The sequence below is a fragment of the Mirounga angustirostris genome, unplaced genomic scaffold (assembly GCF_029215605.1).
Source record: "Mirounga angustirostris isolate CCGP_5_RB_7025 unplaced genomic scaffold, mMirAng1.0.hap1 SCAF_11, whole genome shotgun sequence".
NCBI classification, from domain to species: domain Eukaryota; kingdom Metazoa; phylum Chordata; class Mammalia; order Carnivora; family Phocidae; genus Mirounga; species Mirounga angustirostris.
The window spans coordinates 70,247,630-70,272,724 of record NW_026991719.1 but is presented as its reverse complement, the minus strand read 5'-3'; the positions used below and the strand labels follow the sequence as shown (position 1 = coordinate 70,272,724).

At 35.6% G+C, this 25,095-nt stretch overlaps 1 protein-coding gene across 1 annotated transcript in view; it reads left to right on the top strand.

Annotated features, from left to right (window-relative positions):
- The window catches only part of POF1B (POF1B actin binding protein), a 98,753-nt gene that overhangs the window by 43,796 nt on the left and 29,862 nt on the right, over nucleotides 1-25,095 (top strand). The window contains exons 6-7 of the mRNA XM_045899858.1: nucleotides 10,040-10,170; nucleotides 23,431-23,458. Coding sequence (XP_045755814.1) covers nucleotides 10,040-10,170; nucleotides 23,431-23,458 — 159 coding nt within the window. The remainder of the gene's footprint in view (nucleotides 1-10,039; nucleotides 10,171-23,430; nucleotides 23,459-25,095) is intronic.

The following is a 25,095-nucleotide window of genomic DNA, read 5'->3' as shown; positions in this document are numbered from 1 at the left end:
TGAACACTAATTTGCCTCTGGTTTCACTCCTAACTATTGTTGCCTTGCCTTGGGTTTGTGCAGAAATTCTAATCAAAGGTTTTTTGTTTTTTGTTTTTTTTTACCTGAAATCAGACACAAGAAGTTGGACTGTCTACCATTATTATAGTCAAATAATGATCTGATTGAAGGTACTTGATTGATGCATGCTAAAGAATCTTTAATGATTTTTGCGATTTTGGGGGGGGCAATATCACATGTTGTGTACCTGGGAACAACTATTCTTCAGCATAGCTTGTATTCCTGCCCTATTTATATGTGAAAAACTAAAGCTATTATCTAAGATTGACATTTAAGACAGCTCTCATTCATCAGGCAGATGAGTAGTTATGGGTATACTTATATCTCAAGTATCCTATCAATTCAATATTTGTCACTAGAACTACCATTATTCTGACCCAGAATATTCATGTTTTCTTGGGAGGTCCCTTATCTTGGCCTTTTCAAAGCAATGAGAACATAGATTTGAGCCAAGTCTAAAAGATATGTCACAACATACATTAAAACAGTTCCAATAACGCTAAGGAGATCCAAGGACCTGCGATTTAGTAATATAAAATATTTCTAACTAGCACATCACAGTTTATGGTTAGGAAATTTCAACTTATTGTTAAGCATAGTCCTGTAAAAGACTTAACAGTATATGAGAATCTGACTTCTGTCGGTCCTCTCCCTCCAAATTTTGAACCCAACTGGGGTTTTGGTTTTTACTGAGTATTACTCAAATATTTTTTTTAAAGATTTTATTTATTTATTTGAGAGAGAGAGAATGAGAGAGAGCACATGAGAGGGGGGAGGGTCAGAGGGAGAAGCAGACTCCCTGCCGAGCAGGGAGCCTGATGTGGGACTCCATCCAGGGACTCCAGGACCATGACCTGAGCCGAAGGCAGTCGCTTAACCAACTGAGCCACCCAGGCTCCCTGAGTATTACTCAAATATTAATGTAAACTGTAGACTGTACAAAACTGAGAAGAAATATACACACAAAGGAGTGATATTTTGCTTCCTGTGTTTCCATCTTGACATCTCTTTTGCCAAAAAAACCCCTTCTTCAAGTCTAATACTCTTACCTTTTCTCTAGCTGATTAAAATTTATTACCAAAATTCAGACATATTTTGCATAGTTTCAAACTAATAAAATCAAATTCTTACTGTTTCAAGTCCTAGCCTAACTAAACTCCAAAATAATGCAGTTAGGGAGAGTATAATTCCAAAGTAGCTGCAAAGACAAATATAAAGGTCATCTGAGGAGGCAATATTATGTAGTGGTTTTAAGAAAGCATTACCTCATTTAATATTTATGTAGAGTTCATAGCACAATGTCTGGCACATAGTAAAGAATAAATATTAGTTATTATTATTTCTCAAAATAAAATCACTTTTCTTTGGTAACTTTTAGCACCTCTTTATAGCTATAAACACAGATAAAATGTTGATATAAATCATTACTTACCCTGGACTCTGTGATTCTTTATTTGGGTGCCTAAATCCACCACATAGAAATCACATGATCAGAAGTTTTACTAGTGGCACTCAAGATTCATGTAGGCAAAGTATTATGTACCTAAAAGGTCTACTAGTGTGCGGTGCAATGACAGAAGAATATTTGTGCAAAAATAAGAAAGATATATTTTAAGACAGTTTGAAATCATGAAATTACTCTCTCAACTGAATCACATTGGAAGGAAAAAATGATTTTCACAGCATTATATTTCACAGGGGATTATAAGAAGCTAAGAGAAAAATATGCAAAATACTAAACATATCAAATTAGTTGTTTGAAGATTCTAATGGGAGCTCAGCACTTGAATTTATTGGCTAGCAAAATACCCTCTTCTACTTGGGAAAGTTACAGTTTTGGAAGGGACCCACATAGAGAGGTAAGGCAGGGAGGGGTTATCTATCTGGTCAGCTACAGCAATGAAACAACCTTAAGATCATAGAATGACACTGACATGACAGCTAGATTTTCCCCATATCCAGTTAACCTTGAGTTTTAAAATCATATCAGAAACCATGTTTTTAAGCCACTCCCAGTTTGGCAAATATATAGATGCTTCATACAGGAGAAATGCATGTGTAAAACTTGAAATCAAAAGTATCCTTTTGAAAAAAAAAAAAGTATTCTTTTGATTATTTTGAATAAAGAGTTGCTTAATTTTGATCTTCATTTCCTGAGAGGGGTCTACCACTAAGGAGCTGACTGCCAAGATCTAGAAATCTAGGTAAAACTCAAATGTCAGTCTCTAACTCTGCAAGGAATTCAGTTTAGTTGCTGCAATAAGACTTAACCTACATTTAGGAAGAGAATGTAAGGGATCACAATGGCATTCTTGAGGAAGTGCTATCTATGCTCTTTTTGGCTTTTTGAGAAACCTGTAAAAAAAAATCTTTCCAGAATCAGCTAGCATTTAGGATCACCTCTAACCAGGTAGGTAGATGACTTCTTTCAATCAACAAGTATTTACTGAGCAACTAACTAAGGGTGTTCAACCAGTATTGTGCTAAATACTATGGGATATATAAAAAAGTATGAGTCAGAGTGACAGGAGCCCAGCGACGGTTGCCCCTCAGGCTCATAAAATGCTGTTGGAAAGCTAGTGGGCCACGGGCTCAGGGGCCTTCACTGTCTGAGCTGCAGTTTCTGACTCTGGGCTCCTGGTTCTCAGAACCTTTATATTTAAAGTATCCCGAAATGAAAAGAAAGGTAGTGAATGCTGGCAAGCTGAGATTGAGTCTTAATGAGGAAGCTTACATTTTATTTTATTTTATTTTATTTTATTTTTTAATTATGTTATGTTAATCACCATACATTGCATCATTAGTTTTTGATGTAGTGTTCCATGATTCATTGTTTGTGTATAACACCCAGTGCTCCATGCAGAACGTGCCCTCCTCAATACCCATCACCAGGCTAACCCATCCTCTCACCCCCCTCCCCTCTAGAACCCTCAGTTTGTTTTTCAGAGTCCATCGTCTTTCATGGTTCATCTCCCCCTCGGATTTCCCCCCCTTCATCTTCCCCTCCTGCTATCTTCTTCTTTTTTTTTTTTTTAACATATAATGTATTATTTGTTTCAGAGGTACAGATCTGTGATTCAACAGTCTTGCACAATTCACAGCACTCCCCATAGCACATACACTCCCCAGTGTCTATCACCCAGTCACCCCATCCCTCCCACCCCACCCCCCACTCCAAGAACCCTCAGTTTATTTCCTGAGATTGAGAATTTCTCATATCAGTGAGGTCAAATGATACATGTCTTTCTCTGATTGACTTATTTCGCTCAGCATAACACCCTCCAGTTCCATCCACGTTGTTGCAAATGGCAAGATTTCATTCCTTTTGATGGCTGCATAATATTCCATTGTGTATATATACCACATCTTCTTTATCCATTCGTCTGTCATTGGACATCTTGGCTCTTTCCAGAGTTTGGCTATTGTGGACATTGCTGCTATAAACATCAGGGTGCACGTACCCCTTTGGATCCCTACATTTGTATCTTTGTGGTAAATAACTTCTAATGTGAAATCCAGTAGTTCCACCTATCATCATCTTTACAGTTTTGTGAATAGAAGTGGACACAAAGCAGGAGATAGACTTACTGTCGTTCACAATCCTCACTTTATTTCTCCGTTCATTGAAGTGAGTTATATCTATACATGTTCTTTGTGAAAAATTTGGAACTATACACATAAGCATAAACTATAGACCAGTGGAACAGAATAGAGGGCCCAGATATGGACCCTCAACTCTATGGTCAAATAATCTTCAACAAATCAGAAAAAATATGCAATGAAAAAAGGACGGTCTCTTCAATAAATGGTGCTGGGAAAATTGGACAGCTATATACAGAAGAATGAAACTTGACCATTCTTTAACACCATACACAAAGATAAACTCAAAATGGATGAAAGACCTCAATGTGAGAAAGGAATCCATTAAAATCCTAGAGGAGAACGTAGGCAGTAACCTCTTCGACATTGGCCACTTCTTTCAAGATACATCACCAAAGGCTAGTGAAACAAAAGCAAAAATGAACTTTTGGGACTTCAGCAAGATAAAAAGCTTCTGCACAGCAAAGGAAACAGTCAACAAAACAAAGAGGCAACCCACAGAATGGGAGAAGATATTTGCAAATGACACTACAGACAAAGCGCTGATTTCCAAAATCAATAAAGAACTTCTCAAACTCAACATCCAAAAAGCAAATAATCAAGTCAAAGAATGGGCATAAGACATGAACAGACACTTCTCCAAAGAAGACATCAAATGGCTAACAGACACATGAAAAAATGTTCATCATCATTAGCTATCAGGGAAATTCAAATCAAAACCACATTGAGATACCACCTTACACCAGTTAGAATGGCAAAAGTGGACAGGGAAAGAATCAACAAATGTTGGAGAGGTTGTGGAGAAAGGGGAACCCTCTCACACTGTTGGTAGGAATGCAAGTTGGTACAGCCACTTTGGAAAACAGTGTGAAGGTGCCTCAAAAAATTAAAAATAGAGCTACCTTATGACCCAGCAATTGCGCTCCTGGGTATTTACCCCAAAGACACAGATGTAGTGACAAGAAGGGCCCTATGCACCCCAATGTTCCTAGCAGCAATGTCCACAATAGCCAAACTGTGGAAAGAGCCGAGATGCCCTTCAACAGATGAATGGATAAAGAAGATGTGGTCCATATATACAATGGAATATGACTCAGCCCTCAGAAAGGTTGAATACCCAACTTTTACATCAACATGGATGGGACTGGAGGAGATTATGCTAAGTGAAATAAGTCAAGCAGAGAAACTCAATTGTCGTATGGTTTCACTTATTTGTGGAACATAAGGAATAGCATGGAGGACACTAGGAGAAGGAAGGGGAAAATGAAGGGGGATGGAATCAGAGGGGGAGATGAATCATGAGAGACTATAGACTCCGAGAAACAAACTGAGGTTTTTAGAGGGGAGGGGGAGGGGGACGGGTTAGCCCGGTGATGGGTATTAAGGAGGGCACGTACTGCATGGAGCACTGGGAGTTATATTAAAACAATGAATCGTGGATCACTACATCAAAAACTAATGAAAACTGAGGGTTCTAGAGGGGAGGGGGGTGGGGGATGGGTTAGCCTGGTGATGGGTATTAAAGAGGGCATGTACTGAATGGAGCACTGGGTGTTATATGCAAATAGTGAATCATGGAACACTACATCAAAAACTAATGATGTAACATATGGTGATTAACATAACATAATAAAAAAAAACTAATGATGTATGGTGACTAACATAACATAATAAGATAAAATTAAATTTTAAAAAATAAACTATAGGAAAAACAACACAATTCCATCACCAAAAGGTAATGTGATTAATTTATTAATGAAGTCATTCTAACCTTTATATATAAACATATGCACACACTTTTCAAAACATAATTTTTTATAGGCACTTAATATTTCATCATAGATTTAACCATTGTTCTTTTGTTCATTTATTTTTGCTTCTGTAAATAATGCAAACATAATAATCTTGTACATTTTTGTCTACAACTCTGAGGTATGTGTAGAGTAGACTCCTAGAAATTACTGGTTCCAAACTCTATAACATTTGATACAGATACTCAGTATGGACCATTAAATTGCCTTTTAAAAAGTATCGGCATCATATGAGAATGGCCATCTTATCATAACCTTATCCATTTCCTTGTATGGATTATTATGATTTAGAAATTATTGCCAGTCTCAAAAGTGATAAATGTTCATCTTTGTTATTAAAATTGCTATTTATTTGTAACTTGATTTTAATTTCTTTTCATATTGGAAATATTTGGCTACTAGGAAAACAAACTTTCTCAATATAGCTTTCCTGTGGAGTTTAGAATGCAGCAAATACACATTTTGGTTAACTGCTTAATGGCAGTTGTTAAAATCACTATTCAGTCAAGATCTAAGATAAGTATTCTCATCATAGAATTAACTTCTAAGAAATAAGAATAAATCTTGATTTGTTTAAAATCATAAATTATTATTACACCTTCAATATTATTATAACATAGAAACAATAACTTCAGTCCGTGCCTAACTTGCTTTTGTGGTTACTATACTACATTTTGCAGTACTAAATAGATGTTTTCTCTCAAGTAAGACTGATGAAGAAAAACAGGTTTTTACCTAGCTGTAGGATAGGGTACCACTGATGGTCTTACAGTAAGTTATTAAACTTTTCTCTTTGATAGTAACTGAAAGAGCACGCTCCTCTTCAGTTTCTGGATTGAAGATTGGATCAGTAGTTATAATTTATAAAAACAGTCCCACAAACTAAAACATTCTGATATTTTCTTTATTTTCTATTTTATACTATCACTTAAGAAAAATCTGTCACTTTTAAACCTTGGGTTTAAAATGTGACAGTGGAGCAATGTGTTTGGTTTTCCAGATAACAAAATTACTTCTGAATTTTCATCTGCATCTAAGCTTATATCACATGCACAATAATTTAACATCTTTTCTGGAGTAGAACGATAGGATCTTTACAGCAGGTATCATGTAAAAAATACTTGCACTCTTGGCATACATGGTGATTTCTTTAGCAGCTTTTTGCAAATAAACTATTTTCATGTGTTCAGTCAGCCTTTTTAACATGTTTGAGTGCTATCATGTTTTGCTTGAATATCCTGATAAAATAGTTCTAAACTCTCTTATATGCCATAAAATTTGTCTTTGGCTGAAGGATGATCTGCCAGCCTACTATATCCCCACTTAGAGCCAGGTATTCTCTGAATTATGTTTAGCTATGTTTACTTTCTATGCACACAACTAATAGAACATGCTTGCAATTTCTGACTTACTCATGACCTTTATTGTGTTTGTTCCTTTGTCAACGACAGTTCTATAGCGCTTGTTAAAAATGGACTTTTTGGGGGCGCCTGGGTGGCTCAGTTGGTTAAGCGACTGCCTTTGGCTCAGGGCATGATCCTGGAGTCCCTGGATCGAGTCCCGCATCAGGCTCCCTGCTCAGCAGGGAGTCTGCTTTGCCCTCTGACCCTATCCCCTCTCATGTGTTCTCTCTCCTTCTCTCTCTCTCAAATAAATAAATAAAATCTTTAAAAAAAAAAAAAAAGGACTTTTGGTCCTAGTATTTTTCCAATCAGATACATTGTATTGTTTGCTGTGAGACCCAGCAAAGTACACAAGTAAATTAGAAACCGTTAAATTCATCAATTTACTCTGCTGTCATACTTAAAAATATTTCTGTCCAAATGTCTGATGTACAAGATGCGGAAGTGGCATGTTTAATAATATCACTTACTGTTTTGTGCCCTGCAGATTATAATTCATGGAAAAGTTTTTTAGAAACATGTTTCTAAAAAGAATTTTTGCTTGGGATTCACAGTTTTTGCAAATTTCATATACCTTCTGAGTTCAACTACTAAAAATGTAATCTAACAATTATTTCAACCAGATTTTTGTCTCAATTTTTAGTGTCATTAACACAAATCTAAAAGGAATTCTTTCCTAAAGAATTCTTGTAAAATCTTGTTTAGAAGTTTGGGCAGTCACTCTAACCCTTTATTTTCTTCATATTCTCTATATACCTCATTATGTTTGGGCTGAATATGTTTATTGTGAATGTTGTATATTTTGAAGTTTTTCATTCCCTTAAAATTTTGGTTTAGCAAACTTGACATTCTGCTATTAATTCACCCTCAAATGATGTGACAAATTTCCAAACAACTTTTTTCTTAAAAATTTCATGGCCTAAATGGAATGAAATATTGTTCCTGAAAGTTATTTCATTTAATTTTATGCATTTTTAATTCCCTAAATAAATGTTTTGGAGACTAAAAAATATATAACTCATTATTTTTAAAAAATTTTATTATTTATTTATTTATTTATTTATTTATTTATTTATTTATTTTAGAGAGCGAGATTGGGGGAGGGGAAGAGGGAGAGGGAAAGAATCTTAAGCAGACTCTGTACTGAGCATGGAGCCCGATGAGGGGGCTCCATCTCATGACCCTGAGATCATGACTTGAGCCAAAACCAAGAGTCAGATGCTTAACTGACTGAGCCACACAGGTGCTACTCATTCTTTACTCTAAAGTTTATTTCTTCAGCGTAGGGAGAGGATTCTGAGAGAACAAGATTTACACATGTAAAATAATATGAAAACAATTTAATATAATGGAGCACAGAGAGCTACGTTGAATTAGCTTGTTGGCTGGTGTACTTTCAGTTTTCATGGTGGTATTAAATCTTGAGATGGTGTTCAAAGTGTGGGTAAGATTTGGATACACAACAAGAAGGAGAGAGTGTATCCCAAGGAGTGAAAAATGTGAGTAAAGAATAGAGACAGGAATAACATGATGTGTGCCCAGGACAGTGAAATCCACTGTGGTTGGAACAGAGAAAATGTTGGGAAATAGAAAGCACTGCTATGTGTTAACATTTGAAGGGTTTATATTGAATATACACAAGTTAGTAATTTATGACATATAAACACATTATGTGATGATATTGAGTTTACCAGGTTATCTACTTATGCCTTTATATAGGAGACTTTACTCTCTTTAGGAGGCAATCATTACTTCCCTAAGAAACCAACTTCAAAGGGTACATGGACAAGATAACATTGTGGTGTATTCATCAAGAATTTCAAAAATGTGAAATATATATATATCTTAATGAAAACATGAAGATACTATTCTGTACTTTTAATATGGCATTTTCTATTTATCTGTATTTTTTAAAGATTTATTTATTTTAGAGAGAGAGTGAGCATGAGTGGGAGGGTAAGAAGGAGAAGGAGAGAGAATCTCAAGCAGACTCTGCCCCGAGTGTGGAGCCCAACATGGGGCTTGATCTCATGACCCTGAGATCATGACCTGAGCTGAAACCAAGAGTTAGACACTTAACTGACTGTACCACCCAGGCACCCCAATTTATCTGTATTTTATAAATGACTTACCATATCACAGACATGGTTATGAAAACTCATCTTTGCTTACTTTGCAATATTTGCAAATCTTCCATTTGCCTCAGCATACATGATTTTTAGGGTCTGCATTCAGAGGACAAGTTGAAAAGGAAGTATTAGTGGTCAAATATGAAGTCTATTTATCATATATATACTTAGGAATAAATGCATTTATAGGACACCTTTGGTCCCACATGCAATATCAAAGGTAGTATGGAATGCAATCTAAGTTATTAGCCTCCAGTTAGTGTTTGGAGATGGAAGACAAGGTGGTCAACATTTTTGAAAAGTTTGGTACCAAGTTATATGAAGCCAATAGAATAGGTGTTATTTAGGACACTGTTCATAGTAATTGTGTTTAGGATTTCAAATGTTTTTGAAGTCTATGAATTTTCTACATTTGACCCTTAGCTACTCTTTCCCATGTCAGATTGACTAGATATTCAGTCCAAATAATAACTGGAGGGAATATAAGAAGAAATACCTAAAAACATATTGAATTGAGAAGATTAATTTAATCTAACTTTAATATATGTTAATAAATTACACTGCCTTTCACTGAGAAGATGCAAGTCCAAATAAAATTAATTCTTTAATGTCAGTATAATTCAAATAATTAACATGTTCTTTTCCAACAGGGAACAGAAGAGTAAGCCATGTGGTGATAATGGGCAATTTAGAGATTTTGATTTACTTGTTTTATATATATATATATATATATATATATATATATCTCAAGAATTTTTATATAAATTATTCAAGTTTTGCATTCATTAGATCATTTAGATTAGTGAAATAAAATTGAAAATGTTATTGTAATGTTGCTTTTCCTTTAAATTCCTTTCATATTGAAAAATGTGTACCTCAGTTGTAAAGAAAATTTAGTGGGTTGACTCATGTGATGACTTTATAATAAGTTACTTGTATTAATAGGTTATGTAACTTTTTCTCATTTAATATCAAAACATCTATCAACTTAGAAATACTTAATGTTGTTTATAATCGTACTTGATGCTTTCTTCAGGTGATAATTCAAGATGATGGCCCTGAAAAGTTGGACCCCAAATATTTTGGAGAGTTACTTGCGGATTTAAGCCGTAAAAATACAGATCTATATCATTGCTTATTAGAACATTTGCAGAGAATTGGAGGAAGGTACTGTAAATATATAATATCATTTGCCTCGATGTTGTAGCTATCAAACATTTTATGATACTTTGGTATTTTTTAATGTACTTTATTTTTTAGAACAGTTTTAGGTTCACAAAAAAACTCTAGTACTTCTTTTTTTAGGGTTTTATTTTTAAGTAATCTCTACACCCAACAAGGGGCTCAAACTCACAACCCCCAAGATCAAGAGTCACATGCCTCACTGACTGAGCCAGCCAGGTGCCCCAAAATTCTAGTATTTTATTGGGTAAATAGGGTAACTATATGAGCATATTTGAGCAAATGTCTCATTTTAAGAGTTAATGTACTTCATGAAAATCATCAAAAGAGATCACACCAGTCCTTTTAGGATCAGTAAATAATTCTGTGAACCTTCTTTTGTAACATACTTTGATGGCAAATGCAACCTCTTGGACAGGGAGCTCAAAAAACTCATGGCATACTATGACTTGTTATAAGATATTATACTGATGATATAAGATACCATCCACTGTCAATACACTACTATTCATCTTCCATTGATTTATGCTCAATGTACAAAGGCCAGAGTTTAATATACATTTAGTGTTATATATTATGAAAAATATTATGTATTATTTAAATATATATTGCATATAATATAATATATTAAATGTAAATTATATAAGTATTTGTAAATTAATACAAATACAAATATGTATGTTTTATAATTATATACTAAATAATTATATGTATTTAAATATATACACATAAACAATTTATCAACTACTCATGCATAGATGAGAGCATATTATGTCCTGAAATGAATTCCATAAGCTACATAAGCTACAAAATTTGCCTTTCACTACATAGTCACATCATATATATGGCCAACTATCAGACAAATTCTAGGAAAGCTCCACAAATTCAGGAAAATATGTAGGATAAAGGAAAGTTGGTAAATTTTTTTTTCTAATTCACACTTCACTAACTGGATTCTTCTACCTCTTAAAGATCTTTAATCTCTTATCCATCTTTTTCCCTCTCCATTTATTACAATCCTTTCTCCCCATTTTTAACTCCATCCTAACTTTTCTTGCTTTCATATTCATGACTGCACCATTCTCTTACTAACATCCTCAAGTGCCTTACCTTCTTATCTTATTATTCCTCCCACTTACCATAATCCCAATTATTGAGTAGTCTAGCTCTCTGCTTTATTTATTGTTTCTTTTTACCACTATCTACTCTGTCCAATACATAACACTCACTACCCCTAGAATTCAGAGGGCTTTGTGAGGGCTGTTTTATTTACCCTGGTTTCCTTGGTGTTTAGCATGGTGACTAGTTTAATGTGGTGTTCAATAAATATTTGTTGAATATATGAATGCTTCTTTTAAAAATTTTTTTAAAGTTTTTATTTAAATTCAAATTAGTTAACACACAGTGTAATATCAGTTTCAGGTATACAATATAGTGATTTAACACTTCCATACATCACCTAGTGCTCATCATTAGTGCCCTCCTTAATCCCCATCACCTATTTAACACATCCCCCCCCCCACCTCCCTTCTGGTAACCATGTTTGCTCTATAGTTATTTTATAAAACTCAACACACAGGGTGCCTGGGTGGCTCAGTTGGTTAAGCGACTGCTTTCGGCTCAGGTCATGATCCTGGAGTCCCGGGATCGAGTGCCGCATCGGGCTCCCTGCTCAGCAGGGAGTCTGCTTCTCCCTCTCCCGCTCCCCCCTCTTGTGCTCTTTCTCTCTCTCACTCTCTCTCTCAAATAAATAAATAAAATCTTAAAAAAAAAAAAACTCAACACACAAAAAACAAACAATCCAATTAAAAATAGGCAGAATGCAAAGGATATATGTGCCCCAATATTTATAGCACCATTATCAACAATAGCCAAACTATGGAGAGATCCCAAATGCCCATCGACTGATGAATGGATAGAGAAAACATGGTATATATATACAATGGGATATTATTCAGCCATCAAAAAGATTGAAAGCTTGTCATTTGCAATGACATGGATGGAACTAGAGTGTATTATGCTAAGTGAAATAAGTTAGAGAAAGACAAATACCATATTATCTCACTCATAATTGGAATTTAATAAAGAAAACAGATGAACATATAGGAAGGGGGAAAAGAAAAAAAAAGGAGAGAGAGAAACAAGCCATAAGTGACTCTTAACAGTAGGGAACAAACTGAGCGTTGATGGACGGAAATGGGAAGGGGATGGGCTGGATGGGTGATGGGTATTAAAAAGGGCATTTGTTGTGATGAGCACTGGGTATTGTATGTAAGTGATGAATCACTAAATTTTACTCCAGAAACCAATGTTGCACTACATGTTAACTAACAAAATACATATGAAAAGATGCTCAACATCACTGATCATCAGGGAAATGCAAATCAAAACTACACTGAATGCCTTCTTTACTGCTACATCCATGCAGTTGAGCACAGTTAGAGAAAAGCACAGGCATTCATGGAGTCATTATAAATGCATGATTTCCATCTTCAGTTAGGCCTTCTTCATTGTTTTATTCTAATAAACACCTTTTCTCATTACCCAAAAAACTATTTCACACAACCAGCCATTTGCATAAGGTCACTACCTTAAAATCTTCCCCCTCACTCTGAGTAGTCAATTATTTATTGAGTGTACACTAAGTGCCAAGGACACTGTGCTAAGTACTTTTCTTATATTGTCTAATTTGTACAGTAACCCTAGAAAGTTTCAAATGGAGACCCAAAGGGAGTAAGTTATTAACTTAAGGTCACAACAGCTACTAAATGCTTGAAATGGATTAAACATTTTTGAGTACTATTTTACCTATAAACTGTGACTCAACTTTTCTACAAATCCTCTCTTAGATATTTAATTTGGTCAAGTGTTCATCTCTGTACATTCATCATGCCATATGAATATTTCTATCAAAGTATCACATTGTAAAATCAAAAGCATATAGAGACTTAGTCTTAAGTACCCTGATTCTAGATCCAGAGTTCATATCCTGGGCTTATGTTTCAGCTTTTGTTACATACTTGATGTGTAATGTCAGGCAACTTGTTTACTTTCTCTGTACTTCAGTTTCTTCATCTGTAAAATAGGTATTATAATAACAATACTTACCTCTTAGATTTGTTATAAGCCAAAAATGATTGAAGACATACACTTACACGGGACGCCTGGGTGGCTCAGTCGGTTAAGCGTCTGCCTTCAGCTCAGGTCATGATCCCAGGGTCCTGGAATCGAGTCCCGCATCGGGCTCCCTGCTCCGCGGGGAGCCTGCTTCTCCCTCTGCCTCTGCCTCTCTCTCTCTATCTCTCATGAATAAATAAATAAAATCTTTAAAAAAAAGAAAAGACATACACTTACAAGCAGTATCAGCATCATGTGAGAACTTGGAAATAGCACTACAGAATCAGAAACTAAGGGAGTAGGGGACAGCAACAAACCTCCAGAGGACTCTGATATATGCTTAAGTTTGAGAATCACTTACCTAAGGCCACAAAGGTCAAAAGATCTGAGATTAGAACCCATATTCTGAGAAGCTTTTCTCCTTAGGCAAATCACTTAACCTTTCAGTATTAGACATATATCTCCAAATTATTTAAGATAATGCAGAAAAATTGAAGAAATTATCAATTTTTTGAATCATCAAACTTGAAAAGTTCACAGTATTTAGACTGGTTTGACATTGTTCAAATTTTGTCTTGGAACAACTATGTTTATATGAAGTAAGACAGTATTTGTGGTTTGTATTGCCCCAAAATAGTTCAGAACACATGGATTTGACAAAGTTTCTACTCAATAAAGGGTTATAGAATGAGAGTTGAATATATTCCAAATTTATTAGTTTCATACTAATTAGAAGTAGACAAAGTAACTGAACAAAATAAGTTATGTTATTTCATAGTGATTATCCCAGTAAAAGTGTAATCCGTGGTTTTGGAACAACACTTTCATTGAGGGGTTTTGATAAATTTACATGGATAACTTAAATATGTGATTAAGCAATACAAAGCCTTGAATTTAATTCTTAGAGTACCTAAAATAATACACACACAAAAGAAATAGAAAGGTAGTGTCTCCACATTAATAAACACTCCACAGTGGAGAGGGTCTTTTAAAATTTTGGTGATTAAGACTTTCTGTTAGAAGGTTGTCAGTTTCTTTCTCTTTATTCCTTCCCTCTTTTCCACCTTTCATTATTTTCTGTTTGTTTTTCCTTATTATATTCCTTCTTTCCTAAGAGGTGAGATGGCATATAGTAGTGTCACTGTTTTTTAAAAAAAATTAAAATTTTTATTTAAATTACAGTTAGTTAACATACAGTGTAATATTAGTTTCAGGTGTACAATATAATGATTCAACACTTCCATACAACACTGGTGCTCATCATAACAAATGGACTCCTTAATCCCTATCACCTACTTAACCCATCCTCCACCCACCTCCCCTCTGGTAACCATCAGTTTATTCTCTATAATTAAGAGTCTGTTTCTTGGTTTGTCTCTCTTTTTCCCCATGCTCTTTTGTTTTGTTTCTTAAATTCCACCACATATGAGTGAAATCATATGGTATTTGTCTTTCTCTGACTGACTTATTTCCCTTAGCATAATACTCTCTAGCTGCACCAATGTCATTGCAAAGGGCAAGATATCATTCTTTTTTATGGCTGAATAATATTCCATTATATATATCTCACCTCTTCTTTATCCATTCATCAGTTGATGGACACTTGGGCTGTTTCCATACTTTGGCTATTGTAAATAATGCTTCTATAAACATCAGAGTGCATGTATCCCTTTGAGTTAGTATTTTTGTATTCTTTGGGTAAATACCTAGTCATGCAATTGCTGGATCCTAGAGTAGTTCTATTTTTAACTTTTTGAAGAACCTCCATACTGTTTTCCAGAGTGGCTGCACCAGTTTGCATTCCCACCAACCGTGCAAGAAAGTTCCCCTTTCTCCACGCCCTTATCAACAATTGTCATTTCTTGTCTTGTTGATTTTAGCCATTCTGACAGGAGTGAAGTAATATCTCATTGTAGTTTTGATTTGTATTCCCTGATGACCAGTGATGGTGAGCATCTTTTCATGTGTCTGTTGGCCATCTCTCTCTTGGGAAAATGTCTAATCATGTCTTCTGCCCATTTTAATTTTTTTGATTTCTGTTTAAATTCTTGTTAGTTTGGGTGCCTGGGTGGCTCAGTCGGTTAAGTGTCTGCCTTCAGCTCAGGTCATGATCTCAGGGTCGTGGGGTCAATCCCTACTTTGGGCTCCCTCCTCATTGGGGAGACTGGGGAGTCTGCTTCTCCCTTTTCCCTTCCCCCCGGGTTGTGCTCTCTCTCTCTCTCATTCACTCTTTCTCTTTCAAATAAATAAATAAAATCTTTAAAAATTAAATAAATTCTAGTTAGTTAACATAAAGTGCGATATTGTTTTCAGAAGTAGAATTCAGTGATTCATCACTTACACACAATGCCCAGTGCTCATCATAACAAGTGCCCTCCTTAATACCCCTCACTTATCTAGCCCATCCCCCACCCATCTCCCTCCATCAATCCTCAGCTTGTTCTCTGTCATTAAGAGTCTCTTATGGTTTGTTTCCCTCTCTTTTTCCCCCCTCCCATATGTTCATCTGTTTTGTTTCTTAAATTCCACAGAGGAGTTAAATCATATGGTATTTTTCTTTCTCTATCTGACTTATTTCGCTGAGCATAATATATTCTAGCTCCATCCACATCATTGCAAATGGCAAGTATTAATTTTTTTTGATGGCTGATTAATATTCCATTATATATATACATTAATATAATAATATTAATATAATAATTATACATATAATTGTGTATATATAATAGTGTGTGTATATATATGTATATATGTATATATATATATATATATATATATATATATATATATATATACACTACATCTTCTTTACCCATTCATCAGTCAGTGGACATTTGGGCTCTCTCCATAGTTTGGCTATTGTTGATAATGCTTTCTGCCTATTTTTATGTTGGATTATTCATTTTTTGGGTGTTGAGTTTCATAAATTCTTTTCATATTTTGGGTACTAAACCTTTATCAGATACGCCATTTGCTAATATCTTCTTCAATTCCATAGGTTGCCTTTTATTTTGTTGATTGCTTCCTTCGCTTTGCAGAAGATTTTATTTTGATGAAGTCCAAATAGTTCAATTTAAAAGATAATTCAATTTTGCTTTTGTTTCTCTTGCTTTGAGAGACATTTCTAGGAAGAAGTTGCTATGGCTGATGTCAAAGAGGTTACCTGTGTTCTCCTCTAGGATTTTTATGGTTCTAGGTTTCACATTTAGGTCTTTAATCCATTTTGAATTTCTTTTGGTAGTTGGTGTAAGTGGTCTAGTTTCATTCTTTTATATGATGCTGTCCATTTTTCCCAACACCATTTTTTGAAGAGAGTGCCTTTTTTCCCTTTGGATATTCTTTCCTGCTATGTTGAAGATTAATTGACCATATAGTTGTGGGTTCATTTCTGGGTTTTCTATTCTGTTCTATTGATCTATTTTTCTATTTTTGTGCCAGTACCATACTGTTTTGATCACTACAGCTTTGTAAAATAACTTGAAGTCCAGAATTGTGATTACTCCAGCTTTGCTTTTCTTTTTCAAGATTCCTTTGGCTATTCAGGATCTTTTCTGATTCCATACAAATTTTGGGATTGTTTTTTTCCAGCTCTGTGAAAAATGTTGATGGTATTTTGATTGGGATTGCATTGAATGTGTAGATTGCTTTGAGTAGCATAGACATTTTAACAATATTTTTTCTTCCAACCCATGAGAATGGAAAGTCTTTCCATTTCTTTGTGTCCTCTGCAATTTCTTTCATCAGTGTTTTACAGTTTTCAGAGTCTAGGTCTTTTGCCTCTTTGGTTAGGTATCTTACTGTTTTTGGCACAATTGTAAATGGGATTGGTTCTTTGATTTCTCTTTTGGCTGCTTCATTACTGGTGTATAGAAATGCAACAGATTTCTGTATAGTGATATTGTGTCCTACAAGATTACTGAATTCCTGTATCAGCTCTAGGAAATTTTGGTGGGGTCTTTTGGGTTTTCTATATATTGTATCTTGTCATCTGCAAATAGTGAGAGTTTGATTTCTTCCTTGCTGATTTGATGCCTTTTATTTCTTTTTCTTGTCTGATTGCTGTGGCTAGGACATCCAGTACTATGTTAAATAACAGCTGGGAGAGTGAAATCTCTGTCTTGTTCCTGACCTTAGGGAAATGCTCTGGTTTTTCCCCATTGAGGATATTAGTCGTGGGTTTTTATATATGACCTTTATTATGTTGGGGTCATGTTCCCCCTAAACTTTGCTGAGGGTTTTTATCATGAATGGATGTTATACTTTGTCAGATGCTTTCTTTGCATATATTGAAATGATCATGTGATTCTTATCCTTTCTTTTTTTAATGTGGTGTATCATCTTGATTGATTTGTGAATATTGAACCACCCTTGCAACCTAGGAATAAATCCCACTTGATTGTGCTGAATGTTTTTTAATGTATTGTTGGATTTGGTTTACTAGTATCTTATTGAGAATTTTTGTATCCATGTTCATCAGGGATATTGGTCTGTATTTCTCTCTCTTTCTCTTTTTTTTTTTTTTTGTGGAGTCTTTATCTGGTTTTGGTGTCAGGGTAATGCTGGCCTCATAGAATGAATTTGCAAGTTTTCTTTCCTTTTCTATTTCATGCAATATTTTGAGAAGAATAGGTATTAGCTTTTCTTTAAACGTTTGGTAGAATTTTCCTGTAAACCATCTGGCCCCTGACTTTTGTTTGTTGGGAATTTTTTTGTTTCCTGATTCAACTTCTTTGCTGGTTATTGCTGTTCAAGTTTTTTATTCCTTCCTGTTTCAGTTTTGGTAATTTATATCTTTCTAGGAATTTATCCACTTCTTCCACGTTGTCCAACTTCTTGGCATATAACTTTTCATAATATTCTCTTATAATTGTTTGTATTACTGTGGTGTCAGTTGTTATTCTTCCTATCTTACTTATAATTTCATTTATTAGGGTGCTTATCTTTTTGATAATTCTGACTAGAGATTTATCAAGTTTATTAATTTTTTTCAAAGAACCATTTCCTGGTTTCATTGATTTTTCTACTCTTTTTATTTCTATATCATTTATTTCTGCTCTAATCTTTATTACTTCCTTTCTTTTTGTAGCTCCTTTAGGTGTAAGTTTAGGTTGTTTATTTGAGATTTTCCTTGCTTCTTGAGGTAGGCCTGTATTGCTATATATTTCCCTTTTGGATCACTTTTGCTGCATACCAAAGGTTTTGGACAATTTTGTTTTCATTTTCATTTGTTTCCATGGATTTTTTTTCTTTGATTTCCTGTTTGTCTGATTCATTGTTTAGTAACATTTTGCTTAAGCTCCATGTATTTGTGGTTTTCCAAGTTTTCTCTTGTGGTTGATGTCTTTTTCCTAGTGTTGTGGTCAGAAAAGGTGCATGGTATGATTGCAAATTTATGTATTTGTTGGGGCCAGTTTTGTGACCTAATATGTGATCTCTTCTGGAGAATGTCCTACGTGCACTTGAAAAGAATGTGTATTCTCATGTTTTAGGTTGGAATGTTCTGAATATATCTGTTAAGTCCATCTGGTCCAGTGTGTCATTCAAAGCCATTGTTTTCTTGTTGATTTTTTGTTTGGATTATCTGTCCATTGATGTAAGTGGGGTGTTAAAGTTCCCTACTATTATTGTATTATTATCCATTAGTTTCTTTATGTTAGTTATTATCTGTTTTATGTATTTGGGTGCTCCCATGTTGGGTGCATAAATATTTACAATTATTATATCTTCTTGTTGGATTTTTCCCTTTATGATTATATAGCCCCTCTTTGTCTCTTGTTACAGTCCTTGTTTTAAGGTCTAGATTGTGTGATATAAGTATTGTTCCTCAGGCTTTCTTTAGACATCCATTTGTATGATAAATGTTTCTCCATCCCTTCACTTTCCTTTTTTTTTTTTTTAAAGATTTTATTTATTTATTTGAAAGAGAGAGAGCACGAGTAAGGGAAGAGGGAGAAGCAGGCTCCCCGCCAAGCAGGGAACCTGATGCGGGGCTCAATCCCAGGACCCTGGGATCATGACCTGAGCCAAAGGCAGACGCTTAACCAACTGAGCCACCCAGGCCCCCCATCCCTTCACTTTAAATCTACAGGTGTCTTTAGGTCTAAAATAGGTCTTTTGTAGGAAGCATATAGATGGGTCTTGTTTTTTAATCCATTCTGACACTTATGTCTTTTGACTGGAGCATTTAGTCCATTTACATTCAAAATAATTATTGGTTCATATGCATTTATTACTTTTTTGTCATTGTTTCTGGAGATTTTCTCTCATTCTTTCTTGTGTTTGTCACTGTTGGTCTCTCCTTTGCACTCAGAGTCCCCTTGAATATTCCTTGCAGAGCTGGTTTAGTGGTCATGAACTCCTTTAGTTTTTGTTTGTCTGGGAAGATATCTCTCCTATTCTGCATGTTAGCCTTGCTGGATAGAATATTCTTGACTGCAGATTTGTCCCCTTCAGCACTTTGAATATATCATGCTACTCTCTTCTGGCTTGCCAAGTTTCTGTTGAGAAAACTGCAGCTAGACTTATGGGTCTTCCCTTGTATATTAAGGACTTCTGTCTTGTTGCTTTTAAGATGTTTTCTTTTTCACTATATTTTGCAAATTTAATTACAATATGTCTTGGTGTTGGCCTGCTTTTGATGATTTTGATAGGAGTTCTCTGTGCCTCCTGGATCAGGATGTCTGTTTCTGCAGATTAAGGAAACTTTCAGCTATTATTTCTTCAAATAAGTTTTCTGCCCCCTTTTCTCTCTCTTTTTTTTCTGTGACTCCTATAATATGAATGTTATTACATTTGATGGAGTCATTGAGTTTCCTAAGTCTATTCTCATATTACATTAATTCTTCTTTCTCTCTTTTGTTCAGCTTCATTATTTTCCATTATTTCATCTGCTGGGTCACTGATTCATTCCCCTGCTTCTTACAGCCTGCTGTTGATTGCATCAAGTTTGTTTCCAATCTCATTTATTGCATTATTGATCTCTGACTGATTCTTTTTTGACTTTTTTATCTCTGTGATAAGGGTCTCACTGATGTCTTGCATTCTTTTCTGAAGCCCAGTGAGTATCCTTATGAATGTTGCTTTAAATTCTCCACCAGGCCTGTTGCTTATATCTGTTTCACTTAGATCTACAACTGTGGCCTTATCTTGTTCCTTCATTTGGGATAAGTTTCTCTGTCTTGGCATTTTGTCTTAGTGTCTGCCTTCTTCTTTGTGTTAGAAAAGCTGGTTATGTCTCCTGCTCCTGAAATTAATGTCCTTCTGAGGAAGAGGTTTTCTAGTGCCCAGAGCCTGGCACTTCAGGGAGTGTCTCTCATATGTGCTGTGTGCACTCTGTGGTGATATTTTGGCTGTGGTATCCTTCAGGTCAGTCATCTGCCTAGGCTCTCCTTGCCTGCTGTGAGCAGTGTTTGGTACCTGGCCTGAATGTGGTGAGTTTTTACTCAGTGTGATCTGGTCTGCTTGTGAAATGAGACCTGACACTAACTTTACCAGGACTGAGGCCCTGCAGATCTAGTGTGAGCAGGGGTTTGGCAGGTCTTCTGGAGGAGGGGCCCACTGTGTTGGTACTGAGGTATGCTTGACTTAGAAGGGCAGTCCCACCAAAGCACAGGCAGGTAGGATTGGTATAAGCAAGTTAGGCAGCCAGTGTCCCCACTGAACTGCTTACTACAGGTGGCTCTCTGTTTATGCTGGGGTCGGGGTAGAAAATGTTGCCAGCCAGCTCCTTTCTTCTCAGAGAGGCCTCTGTGAAAGCTGCCTCTCAGCGACGACGTGCTCTGAGAGCAGTGTATAATCTCTCCACTGTGTGCCTGAGGCATACTTCAGATCTTTGTTGCCATACCATCTGCCCCCAGGTTGTTTGCCTGCCTTCTCTCCAGGAGCAGAGCAGTGCTCTCAGGGCTCTATCTCAGCCAAACCTGCTGTCCTTTAAAACCAGGCTTTAAGCCCTGCTGGTTGCAAGGTCTAACTAAATTCAGCCCTTCTCATTGGCCAAGCCAATGGCTTTGGGAAAACATTCTCCATGTGGGTTTCCCTGTGTGCTCCTCTCTCTCTCTCTCTCACCATTCTCCGTGACCATGGCTCTCCCCTTCACAGCACCCAGAATCTGTTTTTCCCTTAAACCACATCTCCATACTTCCTACTTTCTTTGATGTGGCCTCTTGTCTCCCTTTAGTTGTGAAGTTTGTTCTGTCAGTCTTCAGGTCAATTTCTAGGATGTTTAGGATGATTTGCTAGTACTCTAGTTGTGTTCATGGGAATTGAGGAACCTAGGGTCTTCCTACTCTGCTGCCATGTTCTCCTCCTCTCTTGCCACTGTTTTTTGTTTTGGTTTTTTTGTGGGTTTTTTGTTGTTGTTGTTGTTGTTGTTGTTGTTTTCTGCCCATTGTAATTCTAGCCACCATCCCCTGGTGAGGTTGGAGATGTAATTCACATTGACCTCTCCACCTCCTTGCTCTGCTGTCTTTGTTCTCACTCTCTCTCTTTTGTCCCCTCTTTTGTCCTCTCCTTTTGTCCCCACTTTTCTTCTTTTTCTATGTTACAATTAAGCAATGAGTGGGTTCAGGGTCAGAATTAAGGAAAGTTGTCTCACAAAACCATTCTGGTTACTTTAAAACATTGCAGTATTAAGTGCTGTTGATTGTTCCTTGCTTTATTTGTTTGTTTTGTTTTCTTATTTGTAGAAAGAAATGACTAGGGACACATGTACTAGGTTGGCTTGGGAAGTGGAATTTTTAACAGAAAGGTCCATTAATACTGTAATAATTCCAGTTAATAGTAATGAAAGATGACTAAAACTGCATTGATTATTATTTTTAACTTGTTGTCACTCCCAGTATATGCATGCCATTACTTTAATAAAGCATTCAAAAAGTACATGATATTTTATTTATTTATTTATTTATTTATATTTCTAGGGCCTTTCCACAATTTCTATTTTGGGCAACACAGGAAATGTCACATACATACATACAAACAACAGCAAATATGTAGTCATGCTTCAGGAAATTGAATCTTCAGTTATCTTCTTCCACATTAGTCTTTTTTTTAAACGTATGCAAGATGTTTTGTACAGTGAGTGACCCTCTTATCTCTGTAAGCAATATATTACTCATAAGCACTTACTTAGAAGGTAAAGGTAGGAGCTAATGTCCTAACATATCTCTAAAATACTTTTTTCTTATACTGAAGATGTGGCACTCATATACCTCTGATTTTATATGACCATCTTTAAAATATTCTGCCTTGCTGTCAGGACATGTGTTACTGTGTTTTTATTTGAGAGGTATATTCACCATATATTTTGTACCCAGTTCTTCAATTAAGCACAGATGGAGCAAGTAGGCAGAAATAAAGGCCTGTCTCTTGCCACTGACTCTAGAACTATACCCTTTTCCACTTTCATTATTCCCCAAAGGAGCAAGTGGCAGACTGGCATAATCACTAACAATTCTTTTGCAGCATTTGCCTACCTAACATGGCATCACAAAGGGTCTTCCAACCCTGGTGCCCAAACATCCATTTTGATGCTAGAAGTTCTATTATCCCACTAGAATTTTGGTCATGTTGCTTAAGGCCCTGTCCCTATGTAAACATTCAAATACATTTTAAGTTTTGTCACTGCCATATAGTGTAGTGTAGATTGAATGAGTTAGCCTTGTCTTGCAAGTTTTGATTTTGATGAAAAGGGTATGAATAACTTGAAGACTCTATGGAGAGAAGCTGGACTCAGCACTGAAAGTAAGCAATACAGGAGGGAGGTGGAAATAGAGAACAACTATTATTGTTATTAATTCACTCAGGTAGCACTTATGGCCAGTGCCAAGGACTTGTACATCTATCCACAAATGAACAGGTGCTAATGGATGGCAGTAACTGATTCTTTATATTCTTTTGGTTTGTTATTTTGATATTATTCATTTTAATAGATTAGCTAGTTCCAGGAAAATTATCTTTATTTTTGTCAATTCCATTTTAGTTAGTTTAAAATTTATTTGAATTATAAATTTAAATGTTGCTATTATGATATATCAAAAAGTAAGATAATATAATTTGAACACTAACATTTATATATGATCATTATATACATTTTCTTAAGTTGTCTATCCTTTTTTTTCACTCTTACAGCAAAGAGGACTTTGAGTCTACAGCTGAGGTAAGTGCAAAAATAGTTGAAAATCAAATATAGTTGATAACAAAGCAGATTCTGACATTTTCACTAATGATATTGTTTTAGTTTGGTACCTATATTAGACTGGAAACAGAGATTAGTGAAAAACATGATGATGATTTTGCCTTTAAAATGATAAAACTATTTATATATTTGTAATGGCTATAAAAAGTAATAATCATTGGGGAGCCTGGGTGGCTCAGTTAGTTGAGCTTCGAACTCTTGATTTCAGCTCAGGTCATGATCTTAGGGTTGTGGAATTGAGAGCCACGTTGGGCTCCATGCTCAGTGTGGCATCTGCTTGAAGTTCTTTCTCTCCTTCTCCCTCTGCCCCTCCCCTCCACTGTCTTTCTCTGGCATGCCCTTTAAAATAAATAGATATTTAAAATAATAATAAGAGTAATAATTATTCATGCAAAAATGTTTTATCAGTTGTCATTTATGATTTAATTTGTCTTTGTTTATCAAAACATTTAAAATTTCATTGACCAAATACTCTTTGCTTTAGAAAATTGAAACCTACATTAACTAAATAAATAGCAAATTTAGTTTTAGTGCATTTTGAAACCTTATATGACCCATGCCAAATAGACAGCAACTTAAAGTACATTTTTTTCAAGTATTAATTCTATTATATATGCACATTTTGTTAATAATTACTTTTAATGGAATAAGTCATCAAATAGGGAAAACTGATTTCAATGTAATAAAAAAGCACAGTGGCCTTTTTGTGTTATTTTTTTATTTCCAGTGCATTGATATACTGTATTCATTACAATAATTCAGAAAGCCCTAGATTGCCATTAAGAAGTACTGAATTGCTTCTCACTTAAAATTAGTTGAAGCTTCTCACCAGAGGAGAGGTCAGTGGGGTGATGGATAAAATAGATAAAGAGGCTTAAAGTACACTTAATTTGATAAGCACTGAGAAATGTATACAGTTGTTGAATCATATTGTACACCTGAAACTAATATAACTGCATGTTAATTACACTTGAATAAAAAAAAAAAGAAGACAATGATGCTTGGTGGGCTAGGCATGGGATTTGGGGAGATAAGTGTCTGAAGTACCTTAGCTTCAGTACTTTCCTCTCTGTTTTTTTTTTTTTAAGATTTATTTATTTACTTGAGAGAGAGAGTGTGTGTGTGAGTAGGGGTAGGGGCAGAGGGAGAGGGAAAGAGAGAATCTTAAGCAGGCTCCACACTCAGCACTGAGACTAAGGTGGGGCTTGATTGTAGGACCCCGAGATCATGACTTGAGACAAAATCAAGAGTCAGACACTTAACTGCCTGAGCCACCCAGGAGGCCAGCTCTCTGTGTTTTTGTAAGGATATCATTCTTCTATGGTTTGAGGGAGGGGTACTGAAGTCAGGGGTACTGGATGGTATTGTAATGAACTTGTCTTGCAACAGCCATAGAGAAAGGTCACCCCCTGTGGAAGAGGGCAAGATATGCTCTGAGGAAGTGGATTCTTGGTCAGTCATCCAAGGAGGAGGGTCTTGGGCAGGTGGAGAGGGAGACCCTGCCTCTATTAGAATCTCCCTCTTTTGGATCTAGACTTCACAAAGGGAACTGTATGGATATGAGCTTCAGAATGAGGGCAATAAGATGATGTGGAAGA